The sequence below is a fragment of the Antechinus flavipes genome, chromosome 5 (assembly GCF_016432865.1).
Source record: "Antechinus flavipes isolate AdamAnt ecotype Samford, QLD, Australia chromosome 5, AdamAnt_v2, whole genome shotgun sequence".
NCBI classification, from domain to species: domain Eukaryota; kingdom Metazoa; phylum Chordata; class Mammalia; order Dasyuromorphia; family Dasyuridae; genus Antechinus; species Antechinus flavipes.
This window is the reverse complement of record NC_067402.1, coordinates 43411179-43426275: the sequence shown is the minus strand read 5'-3', so window position 1 is coordinate 43426275 and position 15097 is coordinate 43411179. Positions and strand designations below refer to the sequence as shown.

General features: G+C 36.3%; 1 protein-coding gene across 1 annotated transcript in view; it reads left to right on the top strand.

The window, feature by feature from the left end:
- MYRIP (myosin VIIA and Rab interacting protein) overlaps nucleotides 1–15097 on the top strand; it is a 455750-nt gene that overhangs the window by 334046 nt on the left and 106607 nt on the right. Inside the window, 1 exon segment of the mRNA XM_051961221.1 lies at nucleotides 14689–14825. Coding sequence (XP_051817181.1) covers nucleotides 14689–14825 — 137 coding nt within the window.

Below are 15097 nucleotides of genomic sequence, written 5' to 3'. Positions count from 1 at the left end.
GAGAGCTCCATACTTTTGAGTTGCGGGGGGAGGGAGGAGTGTTATATTAGTTCAAGTGTTTTCTCAGTTTTTCTTAGTAAATGTATAGCCATTTGAATCCAGGACAATTATGCTAATTTAAATGCTAGCAATAAGTTCCTTGGAACTAAAAGAGGATAAAACTCCAGGACAGATGCAGATTTAAAGTCTAAAGTTTTACAAACACAAAATTTTATTTTTCATGTAGACTGACTATGAGTCTAATTGCACATTTCAAGGAGAATGCAATGCTTTGGAGCAAGGTTTCTTACCCTGAAATCTATGAACATTTTTTAAAAGATATTTTTATAACTGTTTCAATAGAAAATTTTTCTTTTGTAATCTTATGAAGTTTATTTTATGCATTTAAAAACACTGTTATGAGATGGAACCCACAGACTTCATCACACTGCCAGAGGAATTCATAACACTGGAAAGGTTAAGAAGCTCTGCATTAGAGGAAGAAAGAGAATGAGATATGTGGAGATTCTTCCTGACATATGAGCTGGAAATACTGGGCCACAATAGGAAAAGTGTGTGTGTATGTGAGTGTGTGTGTGTGTGTTTGTATATATGAATGTATACATACATATACATACATGTAAGATATATAAATTCTCAGAAAAGTAAAGGGTATATGAGTATGTATCTACTTACATATGTGTGTGCAATATGTATGTGATATATATACATGCATATTTATATATCATATATTTATATATAAAACATATGCATATATACGAATTTCAGAGAAGTAAAGGGTTTTTTATATCCACACATCTATATATACATATACATTTAAATATGGAATATGCTCTCTCATCACCTGTGCCTCTTAAAATCCTTAGCTTCAAAAATTCCTAAAAGTAGTAATATATGTAGCAGGAACCCCCAAACCCACGGATGTGGAGGTCTTTCCTCCTTGGGTAGGGATTAATGCCCTATGCCTGCTGGAGAGACAGCTGGAGTTCATAAATACTAAGCATGTATATACATACAAACATGTACTTGTATGTGTGTATGGATGGATCTTCTCCTGTTATCAACTTTTCCCTCATTTTTGTCAAAGACAGCTGAAGATGATATTTGCAGCTCCTGTCTCTGACAGATTGCAGGTGGCATATGGCATAATCATGAACCCCTTTCCTACCCTGCCTTTTCCTAGGAGACTATTTATTCCTATCTTTGCTTCTTTCTGCTGGGCATTCTCTTACTTTTCAAAAACAATTTCTCCATTTTAGAAAGCCAGTCCCTGTCTTCAGTCAGTGGGAGAGAACTGGGTTTCTGGAAACAGAGATATGGTCATATTAGGAGTTGTTTTTTTCCCAATCACTTCTTGATCAACAAGCTCTTTTCAAAAGGTCTCCATGACCTGACATGTGTCTGGTCTCTCTGGTTTTTTGAATTAGAATTTTTTTTCTATTTTTTATATATTTATTTTTCTTTTTTACCCAAATCTGAGATTTCAATGGTAAAATATTCTCTCTACAAACATGTATGTGTATATGTATGTATGTATGTATATATATGTGTGTATGTGTATATACATACATATATATATATATATATATATAGAAAGAGAGAGAGAGAGAGAGAGAGAGAGAGAGAGAGAGAGACCGACCTATTGCAATTTATAGTCATAGATACTTGTCTGGAACATTGATAAGTTAAATAATTTGCTTACAGATATAGAGACAAAACTATATTAGAGAGACATTTGAATCCAGTTCTCCTAACTGCCAGGCTACATTTCTAGACACTGTATTTTGTCATGCTGCCTGTTTTTGAAAAAAAAAAAAATCAGTAGCAACTAAGTTACTATCCTTGGTGATTTGGGGCCCTTTAAAATTAAAATCTCTATTAAACAAGCGTTTAAGGAGAAGAAACTGGAAATGTCCATCTTGCTTCCCTCAAAGCCACATGATACCCCCATTTTGCCTGTGGAAGATAACTTTGTTGCATATGCAATAAGCCTAGAAATATAAGCAGAAACCACATTGTTAACAAGCCACTGATAAACATATGAGGAAATCATCCTATCGCTATTACCTTCATTTGCATATTTAATCTGCTAAATGTTTAGCCATTGCCTTATTTTGACTGGTTCCTGCTTTTTTATTCTTCTCTTTTTAACAAATTCTAGTCTAATGGAATCAAAATTATTCCTACATTCTTAAGTGCTGTTGCTCAAGGAATTTCATTGCCGTTCTCAAATTGAATTAAATTGAATTGAGTTATTTCAGTCATGTTCTATTAGGAAACATTGCATTTACAAATTCGTTTATTGTAATAGTGGAAGACTTTTTTAAAGGACATGTATAATTAGCACCTTGAAGTTATTAATATTCAGAATATATTTTAACTCTCTTCTAAAGACCTTTTCTCTTACCTAGTTGCAGTGTGGATATAGCCTTTCAAAGGCTAAGCCTGATTTCTAAGCCGAATCAGGTCCTACCATATTGGAAAGATTTAAAGAGTGGGTCCCACAATGAATGTTGTTATATAGATGCCATCAGCCAGCTTACCTATCTAAATGCAGAAAAATTCATTGCTAGAAGGCTGGCCCCCAAATAATAAATTCTTTTTTTTTCTACTTCAGAAACTCAGAAAGATTTCCTACTAATACATTAAAGGGATTGAAATCTTTGCTAAAGTGGGGAGTATCTTCTGTTTGTTTCATTTTTAAATGTGCTTTAAATGAAATAATGCAGCGATGTGAGCTCATCAGAAAAAAAAAAGATGTCTATGTCAACACGAAATATTATCATTATTTATTACTAAGGTGGTGTCATGTAAAAGAAAGAGAACTGGTCCCACAATCCAGATAACTTGGGTTTAATTCCTGCCTCAGACAGAATTTGAAGGAACCTGGACATATCACATAAGCTTTCAGAGTTCCCCACCCCATCCTCCATACCCCTGGCAATTCTCTAAAACTGGAGGTTGAAGAGATCATGCTGAGCTTCATTGGGAAAAAAGTTTCATCATGAAGGAGCTCCATATACCAATGAAATCACAGGTCCAGAAAAAAAATACTGATTTTAATTTTTTAACTTCATCATTGTGGAAATGATGATGATGATAACATTTATATAGTGCTTTACAAATATTATATCATTTGATTCTAACAACTTGGGAGATAGATACTATTTTTCTCCACATTTTACAGAAGAGTTCTTCACATAGTACCTGGAACATAGTAGGAGCTTAATAAATGTTCATTGATTGATTGAGGCAAATAGTGTATAAGTGAGTTGCTCAGGCTTACCCAACTAATAAGTGTCCAAGGCCCAATTTAAATGCAAATCTCTCCATTCCCATACTAGGCCTAGATGGAATATAGTCAAGATAATATTACAGATCCATTAAAGTCTGAGAATAGGTGTTCTCAATATTTTGATATTATATTTGAAGTTTTCAAATGGAAGCTAGATGGTATAGCGGCTGGAGAGCTAGCACTGCCATCAAAAAGATTTGTGCCTTTGCTATGTGACCTTGGTCAAATTACTTAGCCATACAAATTGGAAATTGCCTAGTGGATACCTATGTTCCTTGGCAAAAAAAAAAAAAAAAAAAAAAAAAAAAAAAAGTTTGATAGCCTCCTATGCTGAAGAAATTGATCCAATCAAAAACCAGAAATATTAAGTCTATGAAAACAAGTATCCAACTATGGTCTTATTGTAACCCTTTTTGCCCATCAAAATACTTGATTCCCAACTATTCTGCATTCCCAACAATTCTGCATAACAACTTGCTGTTCTTAGGCTATTATTGAATAATCCATGTGACCTTCCTTCCCTACCTAAGCAATTTGCTGCTTTCTACTACTGATACTTTAATGTGTATCAAATCCCAAATGGTTCATACATTAGATATGCATTAGAAAAACAAACCATTAGCTTATAGTAAGGTAAAAAATAGATTTTTAAAGGAAATTTAATAAAACATATAAAGAGAATTGAGTTCACCCGTAATGCAGCATTCCTAGGGCAGTCAGTGTCCCAGATGGGTAAAGAAGTGTATAGCTCAATCTTAATTGCCTTTTGTTTTATTTATTTCCTTTTGTGAAAGGTTGAAAGATCTAGAATTACTCCAACCAAATAATCACATCTGTAGTTTCCTTCTCCAAGGTGATTTCTCTGTGGTTAAATAATTATTTTGCAACTTCTTTTTTCAATTAATTTATAATCTTATTCATGGAGAAAGAAACATATGCTTAAATAAAAGTGTCTTCTTAGAAAAGTACTAAACTCCAAAAAAAGGTGTTCTTCCAAACATAAATGGTTCCTTTTATATAATAGTTATAAATATTCTCAGGATCCTATGTCCTAAAAACTGATTCTAATTCATAGATATATCCCCAAATAAACCTGAACATTACTTTAGCCAGGGCTGTAATACTTGGTGCTCTTCTAGAAGAATGTAAATTCTTTGGGGGGTGAATTTTACCTTTGTTTCTCTAGTGGTTTGCACGTCAACAACATAAATGTTGAATTTATTTGATCAATCCACTGTTAAAGAAGGGAAAGGAAAAGGTAAATGGGGGGAAAGGACTTTTTCATGATGTGTCTCTTCTCTCCTCAGAACACCTGGCAACATTTTATGCCAGTTTTTCACATTACATAGTGCCAAGATACATGATAAGCTCATATTTACCATGGTGGGGTGTAGGAGAAATTATTCTGCAAAAAGAAAAGGGGACTTAGTGGTACAAAAACATTGGCCTTACAGCGGTTACCAAAACCATTTGGTATTGGCTAAGAAATAGACTAGTTGATCAGTGGAATAGGTTAGGTTCAAAGGACAAAACAGCCAATAACTTTAATAATCTAGTGTTTGACAAACCCAAAGACCCCAGCTTTTGGCATAAGAACTCATTGTTTGACAAAAATTGCTGGGAAAATTGGAAATTAGTATGGCAGAAACTAAGTATTGACCCACACTTAATACCGTATACCAAGATAAGGTCAAAATGGGTTCATGACCTAGGCATAAAGAATGAGATTGTAAACATATTAGAGGAAGGCAGGATAGTTTACCTCTCAGACCTGTGGAAGAGGAAGCAATTTATGACCAGAGAAGAACTAGAGATCATTATTGATCACAAAATAGAAAATTTTGATAATATCAAATTGAAAAGTTTTTGTACAAACAAAACTAATGCAGATAAGATTAGAAGGGAAACATTTTTAATAGTCAAAGGTTCTGATAAAGACCTCATTTCCAAAATATATAGAGAATTGACTCTAATTTATAAGAAATCTAGCCATTCTCCAATTGATAAATGGTCAAAAGATATGAACAGACAATTCTCAGATGAAGAAATTTCTATTCTATGACTATTTCTAGTCATATGAAAAGATGCTCCAAGTCATTATTAATCAGAGAAATGCAAATTAAGACAACTCCGAGATACCAATACACACCTGTCAGATTGGCTAGAATGACAGGGAAAGATAATGCAGAATGTTGGAGGGGATGTGGGAAAACTGGGACACTGATACATTGTTGATGGAATTGTGAATACATCCAGCCATTCTGGAGAGCAATTTGGAACTATGCTCAAAAAGTTATCAAACTGTGCATACCCTTTGATCCAGCAGTGTTTCTATTGGGCTTACATCCCAAAGAGATACTAAAGAAGGGAAAGGGACCTGTATGTGCAAGAATGTTTGTGGCAGCCCTGTTTGTAGTGGCCAAAAACTGGAAACTGAGTGGATGCTCATCAATTGGAGAATGGTTGGGTAAATCATAGTATATGAATATAATGGAATATTATTGCTCTATAAGAAATGATCAGCAGGATGATTTCAGAAAGGCCTGGAGAGACTTGCACGAACTGATGCTGAGTGAAATGAGCAGGGCCAGGAGATCATTATATACTTCAACAACAATACTATATGATGATCAATTCTGATGGACGTGGCCCTCTTCAACAATGAGATGAACCAAATCAGTTCCAATAGAGCAGGATTGAACTGAACCAGCTACACCCAGGGAAAGAACTCTGGGAGATGACTATGAACCATTACATAGAATTCCCAATCCCTCCATTTTTGTCCACCTGCATTTTTGATTTCCTTCACAGGCTAACTGTATACTATTTCAAAGTCTGACTCTTTTTATAAAGCAAAATAACTATTTGGACGTGTATACATATATTGTATTTAACTTATACCTTAACATAATTAACATGTATTGGTCAACTTGCTATCTGGGAGAAGGGGTGGGGAGAAGGAGGGAAAAAGTTGGAACAAAAAGATTTGCAATCGTCAATGCAAGATATGCATATATCTTGTAAAAAAAAAAAAAGCTATAATAATAAAATAAAAAAACATTGGCTTTATTGGTAATAGCCAAAACACTAGAAACAACTGATAGGTTCAAATACTGGGAAATAGTTGCATGAAGGAGGTCATGTGACCAAGAGTCTCTCTTTCTAGGTACAGTACAAGTATCTTTTTCTCCATGAAGTCTTTCATAACTGACCACTCCAATTATTGCTATTTTTCCTTAATCACCTTGATATTAACTACCTTGTATTCATTTGTATTTACTCTCCTTATATTTATTCTGTATAAATGTTGTTGTTTGTCCTTCATTTTTGAAGACCAGAGATATTCTGAGGGTGGTCTTTTTCTTAATTTATTGAATTAAAAAAACAGAATAAGAAAAAAGAAAAACAGAAAAGGAATACAAAGCAAAATAAAACAAAATAAAACTGAACATTATTATGTGCCCAGCAGAACATCAGGGAGGATTCAAAATATATAACAATAAATTATCAGCTCAAGAAAGAATATATAATAGAAGAAATTATATTCATGTGTCTACCTTTACTTCCTTGTGGGATATTCTTTTGTTCTCTGCTGTGAACATTTTAAAACTTTATTCTCTTTACCCTTTTATCCTTTCACCTCCTCCAAGGAGGCTATAGTTAAACAAAAACATATTTATGGATACATAATATAGATTTATACATACACACACACCTATATATATACACTCATACCCATGTCACACACACACACACACACACACACATACACACACACACACACCTTTCATATTCCTGCTAAGTCTTTTATCATGGCTGCTGATAAATTCTAATTGTAGCTCCAAAGTATTGGGATTGTATTTTCCTTAGTTCTTACAAAATTTTCTCTATTATTCCTATGTTTTTTCCAAAGGATCTCTTTGAGGTGGTGATCTGTAGATTTTTTTTTTTCTAGTTCGACTTTTCTCTCATAACTCCCCTGGAGTTTTATCACTCCAGAGCAATTTCCTTGGATTTTTTCTTGCATTATTGTATCAAGGTTCTTTTTTGCAGTTTTCAGGTAGTCCAATTATTCTCATATTTTTTCTTCTTGATCTGTTCTCCAGATCTGTTGTTTTTCTTATGCTTCATATTCTGTTCTAGTTTTTCATTCTTTATATTGTTTTGATATTTCTTAGCTTCTTATACTTTCACTGACTTCCCCTTGCCCAGTTCTAATTTTCAGAGTTATTTTCATTTTTGAAACTTTATATTTCCCTTTCTAGGTGGGGTTTTTTTTTCATAATCTTCTTTTGTTTTTCTTGGATGGTTTTTAGTTTTAGTTTTTTGGTTTTTTTTTACTTGTTTCCTCAATGTCTCTCATTTGATTTTTAAATTCTTTTTTGAGTTCTTCTATAAATTCTCTCTTTGGAGTAAAAGAAGCTTTTTTTTTTTTTTACTTCAATCTTTTTTTCTGAAGATGAACCCCAGTCTTCTCTATTCCCATAGTAATATGGTTGGAATTTTTCTTCTTTGCTGTTTCATTTTTTTTTAATGAGAATCATTACTGTAAACACCTTTAATAATGAAGTGGGGGTGGTGCCTCAAACTTTACTTCAGCTTCCCCTCTGATCTGGAACCCCAAACCAAGAGCTCCCCTCTCCTGCAAATGCCCCACAGTCAGCAGCATCTCTGCCCCACTGCCTCTGCATTCACAGGTGCTGGTTCCTTCTTAGAACTGAGCATAGTTCATCTCTGCAGCACACCTGAGTCTGGTGTTCCTAATCAACTGAGGCTCCCTCAGTCTTCCAGACTCATATCCTGACTCCTCATGCTATACAGGAGATGAAAATTTCTGTGGTTTGGGCTGAGGTTCCAGCCAAACCCAGCTTGCTCAAGAGATCCCCACTTGGTGGAGCTAGCCTGGAGGTGTTTGCATTTCAAACTTGCTAATCCTCAGCCTGGGGGCTTTCTTTGGGTCTTCTTGGGTTGTATCTGGAACACCCCTGTTCTACCCCAAGTCTTCTTGTTTCTTCACCAGTTTATGTTCACCTTGAGGTGCAATTTTGTTCTATTTGTGGAAGGAATTTGGAGAGCTTGAAACTCACTGATTTACTCTGCCATTATCCCAGGAGGCAATTACACAAAGTTGTCAGCCCCATTCAAGATGGTGGCAAGATGAAAGTCAAGATGACTGTCATGGGCTTGAGGTGCAGTGGATGACCAACTTTGATGTCTAACTGAGCTCTAAGCATTCCACAGCATCTCCTTCAGCTGCCTTCATGGTCCTTGGAATAAACTGTTTTCATCTGCCCATTCCACCGGGGAAGTCTTCACATGCTTGGATAGACATCTTTCTAATTCATGGTGGGTTCAGGGCCCTTTGATTACTCTCTACTTGGTTTAGACTGTCTGCTGAGATGGCTTACCAGGCTGTGGCTACTTGGATGCTCCAGCTTCTTGGAGCCATAGGTGAAAGCCGAGTGTCTTCCTGACACTCGGTGGATGAGCAGTCCTGAAAAGGGCTCAATGAGCTCTCACACCAGAAGTGCTTTTCTTCCCTGAATACCTTAGATACCCATAAATGAATTTCTATGTGTGCTGAGTGATTTAGAATGTTGGTTCCTTAAGAGGAGAGATTGTTTCCTTCTCATTTGTATGTAGTGCCTGGCTCATAATAGGCACTTAATAAATGTTTATTAATTGATTGATTAAGAGTTAGCCCAGAATCAGAAGATTTGGAATTAATTCTTTCTCTCTGTCTCTCTCTGATTCTGTCTCTCTGTCTATATCTGTTTCTTTTTCTGTCTGTGTGTGTTTTTGTCTATCTCTCTGTCCCTGTCTCTGTTTCTGTCTCTCTCTCTCTCTTTCTCTCTCATTTTCTCTCTTTTTTCCTCTCTCCCATTCCCCATTTTCTCCATCCTCATATAGATGTCATGGAATATATATAGTGTTATAAAATTGTGACAAATGTGAAGAATGCAAAGCCTTTGCACAAGGCTGAGGTATCAAAATAGCTCTTAATGCAAAAACTACCTTTCACAATGTATAGGGTCTGATAGGTGTGGATTTCCTTCTATCAGAACCTTCTGCCTCAACTGATAAGATGCATTACTCTGATAATAAGTTTTTGGGAGTGACTGTCATTTCACTGGGGGTGGGGTTCAGCTATTTTATTATCTGAGATTTAAGATAGTCTCTTAGACAAGGCCTTGTTTGAAAGAGAAGCCAACATGAAAAGATTGTGAAATGCGCTAAAAAATATGCTCTTTCTTTTTGAATAGTCTCTTTTATTCAATGTCTATAGAATAGTTACTTTTTCCCAAATGCTTTCTCAGCTGCAGGGAATCAGCGGAGTCATTGTGACTTATCTGAGCATTAGCAACTGGGGGAAAAAACATTAGAAAATTCATTGTCATCATTCTGTGAATGCAGTTAGGAAGAAGAGCCTCATTTTAGGGTTATTAGGATTTGGCATCAGAGGAGAATCCTGAGCAGCCTGAAGTGTCTGCTTGGTTTCCATCCCCCCAAATTTCCAAACAAAATGCTAATCACAATTCTATCCTTCCTAAAACAGACAAAATTGTCCAGGCAGCCATAGAATGGGAAGTAATTTCCTAGGAATGATGGACTTATATGCTTCTCTTCACCCTGTTCCATTCTGACTGAGTCCATAATATTCTTGGGAATAAGCATTTTACAGGATTCCATTTAATAATTCATGAGCCATTTCCTCCCCAGAAATGCGTGTGTATTTACATCTCACATTTTTTTCATCTTTCCTCAAAAAATCCATGTGATCCTCTCTATAGCTGTGATGAGCCTCACAGGAACATTTCAACATATTCCAAGAAGATCAATGTTTTTTCAAGGATAGATTTATTTACCCAACAAGTCAATCCCCATCTAGCCCAAGTCATTAGTTTATTTTCCTTCATAATTGCCACAAAAAAATTTGAAAAATTCCAACAGGATTCAGAAGACACCAAAATAAAGATTTAAGTTAATGTTACAGAAGTCCTGGGTTCAAATCTCTATCCTACTCCTGAGTAACTGTAACTTTAGGCAAATAATTTATTCCTTCTGAATTTCTGTTTCTTTCTCCATAAAATGAGTTGATTGGTTTGTTTACTCCTAAATTCTCTATTAATTCAAAATCCTATTAATCATGGTCTTGCTAGATTGTTGTCTTCAGCATCTATGCTGATTCTTTATGATTCAACTTTTTGTTGGGTCCAACTTTTCAAGACCTCACTTGGAGGTTTTTTAGCAATGTTACTGAAGTGATTTGCCAATTCTTTCTCTTACTCATTTTTACATATGAGGAAACTAAGGCAATCAGGGTTATGTGACTTGCCCAGAGTCACACTTCCAGGAAGTGTCGAAGATTTTAAGTCAGGAAGATGAATCTTCCTAACACCAGGTCCAGTGCTGTATGCAGTATGGTACCACCCAGTTGGCCCTATAGTATATGAGAGTCTTCATATTTTAATATTCTAAATTCCCTGAAATAATGACTAAAGGATGAATTAATTAATTTTAAAAGCATTTATATTCCAGTCATTCTGAGAAGGATTAGAGTTACAAATATAAATATCTTACATCATACTGGGCATCCAATGCATCTAGTGGGGTCATGACTAAGGAAGGGAGCTTGGGTCTAGACAAGATTTTTGAGTTGTACGTAGCCTTCATTCTTGAAGATGACCATCACATCAGGGGAGTGATACCATGACACAAGTGAATTGGATTTAAGTAAAGTGACCTTGTGCAAGGTCACCTGCCTCATTTCCCCTTCCAGAGTCCATGCAAAAGGTCTTTAATAGGTCTCAGTTTGACTGAGGCTACATCTACTCAGCCATTAAGGCTTCATTTGAAGTAAAAAATGGCCTTCCAGAAATCACAAGGAATGGTGAGTTGGCCCACTGAGCAGCCAATTGACATGCCCATTTTAAAAGCAATGATGATAGTGATTGTATTACTCTACCCAGAATAAAAGGTGTTAAGGGGGAGGAGTCCTAAGTCAAGATAAGATTCCAAAAAGGATCCACTCCATAATGAATTCTAATTTATGAGCAAATAAGATACTAGGATCATTTCTAAATACTGCACTAGCTTCTGGTTTATTCCAATACAGGCCTTAAATATGGCATAGAACAGAGCATTCATTCACCAATTTTAATAGAAAATAGCTACCTCAAATGCAGTGGGTTTTGAGTGACAAGCTTTTAAAACTCTTCACATGCAAGCTTAGAACTTGTCAGAAATGTTTAGTGAATTGCTGGGCCATGGTTAGGCTAGAATGCAATCCTTTGGGGGATGGCTGTCAACTTCATATAGTTGTAAACTGAGATGCTTTGGTTCTTGTCAAACAGGGTATGTGAGGAAAGCTGGAGACTGTTTTGACTAAGAGCTAATATAAAGAGCATCTGGAAGTCTTTGGAAGGACTCACCACATCATGGCATTCATACGACATTTCTGCTTTAATTCACATTTATTTTAAAATTGGTATCTTCGAGTGAGCCCAACAATGCTTTAGTAGCAATCTAAGAGGAATGAGTAGCTAAGAAGTGTGCTGAAAGAGCCATCTGGATCCTCCCAGCATCTGGGAAAACTGCCCTTTGGGGAAACTGGCTAATTCAGGGAGCCACAAAGAACATATCCTACAGGGTGGGATACCTCGGGTCTTTCCATCTTCCTAATTGGAGATTATTCAATAAAGAGACAAAGAAAGGCACCTTTCCTGATTGCCTCAGCTATTATATCTTGTAGAGACCTAGCTATTTACATAGAGCCTACTCCCATAAGAATGTAAGCTCTTCCAGGGCAGGGACTGTTTCTGCCTTTCTCTATATCCTGAGCATTTGGAAGAGTGTCTGGAAAATAATACAAGCTGGATAGATTTTTTTAAGTGACTGATTGACTAATGGAATGTTAGTTGAAATAAGCTTTAAGAGAGAAATCCAGCCTGCCAGAGCATAATATTTTTATTAACTAGAATAGAAATACATGGTATAGTATACCAGCTCTGGATGCCCAAGTATTGTGTTCAAAATGTGCCTAGTTGAATTTGAATGAATGAGTGAAAAAAAATTTTTAAGTCCTTACTGTGTTCCAAGCACTGTATTAAGTAGCGGAGATAAAAATAGAAGAGTATGGCAGTCTTTGCTCTCAAGAACCTTATTGTTTTAATAAGGAAGACAAAAATATAGGAAAATGCCAGATGGAAAGGTCCCACAGTCCTTAGATTACAAGAGGAAAGCAGATGGCAATGCATTTTTCAAAATGTCATTACACTGATAAAATTCTATTTGTTTTGGTGCTTGAGCCATTTGAAAGTACTTTGATGGTAAGAATTTTCTTGTCTGAGCCTTTGGTAGCTGGGGTTCGGAAGAAGTGAGGGCTGCCACATCATCAGCAGGTACTTGGCCACATCTCTACAAGGACCTGCCCTAGACAATGTCTGCAGAGACTAGTGATGTAGGGGATGCTGCTTTTCCTGGGGACCTTGAGTTAAGGGTCTTGGGCTATCTTCACTTGGAAGGGGGGAGAAATGGTGGTCAAGATGAAGGTGGTGATTTGCCGTGTCTGACAGAAAGTAATTATTCTGATATTCAATGCCTTACACAATCTGATTTCAATCTACTTCACCAGCCTTATTATTTCCCTTTATACTACTCTAGGTTACAGTTAAAACTGGAATACTCAACATTGCCTCTTTCATCTTATCTTCCTCTGTCCATATCTAGCATAAGGGCTGGTTCTAAATGCTTAGAATGGGTTCTTACTCACAAATGGTAAAATCTATTCCTTCAAGAAATAATTTCATGGTCTCCTTCTCCCTAAAGAGCTCTCAATCCCTGGTTAGAATGACAGGGAAAGATAATGCAGAATGTTGGAGGGGATGTGGGGAAACAGGGACACTAATACATTGTTGGTGGAATTATGAACACATCCAGCCATTCTGGAGAGCAATTTGGAATTATGCTCAAAAAGTTATCAAACTGTGCATACCCTTTGATCCAGCAGTGTTTCTATTGGGCTTATATCCCAAAGAGATACTAAAGAAGGGAAAGGGACCTATATGTGCAAGAATGTTTGTGGCAGCCCTGTTTGTAGTGGCTAGAAGCTGGAAAATGAATGGATGCCCATCAATGGGAGAATGGCTGGGTAAATTGTGGTATATGAATGTTATGGAATATTATTGTTCTGTAAGGAATGACCAGCAGGATGAATACAGAGAGGCTTGGCGAGACTTACATGAACTGATGCTAAGGGAAATGAGCAGAACCAGGAGATCACTTTACACTTCGACAACAATATTGTACGAGGATGTATTCTGATGGAAGTGGATTTCTTTGACAAAGAGAGCTAACTCAGTTTCAACTAATCAAGGATGGACAGAAGCAGCTACACCCAAAGAAAGAACACTGGGAAATCAATATAAACTGTTTGCATTTTTGTTTTTTTTTCCCGGGTTATTTATACCTTCTGAATTCAATTCTCCCTGTTCCACAAGAGAACTGTTCGGTTCTGCACACATATATTGTATCTAGGATATACTGTAACCTATTTAACATGTATAGGACTGCTTGCCATCTGGGGGAGGGGGTAGAGGGAGGGAAGGGAAAAATAGGAACAGAAGTGAGTGCAAGGGATAATGTTGTAAAAAAATCACCCTGGCATGGGTTCTGTCAATAAAAAGTTATTTAAAAATAAACAAATAAATAGATAGATAGAAAAAAAATAGGATCAAAAAAAAAAAAAAGATCTCTCAATCCCCCCAATTGGAAGTGATTTTTCTCTTTCAGATTTCTCCTGGTATTTTGGATTTTTCCTTTGTACTTTGGACATACTGCCTCTATGCTTGATATTCAGCATATTTCAGGTTCTCTCCTTAGACTGTAAATTTTTTGACAGAAGAAACTATTTCCTTTTTATGCTTAGCACAATACTTTGTCCATAGCACCTGTTTAATTCTTTGTGCTGAATTAAACTATCTGACTGGGTTCTTAGATATAAAGTATAAGCTCCTAGAAGGCAGGAATTATTTTTAATTTTGTCTTTGAATCTTTAACACTTACCCAGTGGAGGGGCTTAATAAATGCCTACTAAATCACAGAGATTATCGTGGATGGCCATAGGCTGTGCCTAATTTTAAATGTAAAGAAAGTGAGACCAAAGACCTTAATTAGAAAATAAATGGTGGTGATCCTTTGTTCTTGAAGACAACCAATAATTTCACATGATACTTGACTTGCCCATGGGTTAAAAGATGGCCTCAAATTCAGGTCTTCTAAATCTTACCTACAGTACTCCCGTGGTTATAAACTCCAGTGATTACATTACTTAAGTGCAATTATTGAATATGTGCCATTTATTTCTAAATCTTGTTTTCTCCTGTTTCCTTTAGACTCCTAAGAACACAGTCCCTAGAATGGTACTACAATAACGTGAAAAGCCGCTTCAAACGTTTTGGCAGTGCTAAAGTCCTGAAGAACTTGTATAAAAAGCACAGACTGGAGAGTGGAGCTTGCTTCGACCTAATAGGTATGGGCCCTGCTCCAGGGATTGTTAATAGGCTATAAGGAGGGAATAAACTCAGAGTGAATGAGTTTAAGGTATAAGTGAAGAGGGCCTGGGGATGGGGGTAAGTAGAAGCCAGTTGTATGGGAACAGTAGAAATACATTTGGACATCCCTGCTTGGATAAAAGGTTAAAAATGCAGAATTGGAGACAGGCAAGGGAAGTGAATAGGAGTCCTCAATCTAGCTATGACTTAAGTTTTTTGTAGTATTTCCTTTAGAATCTTGTTAAGTTTT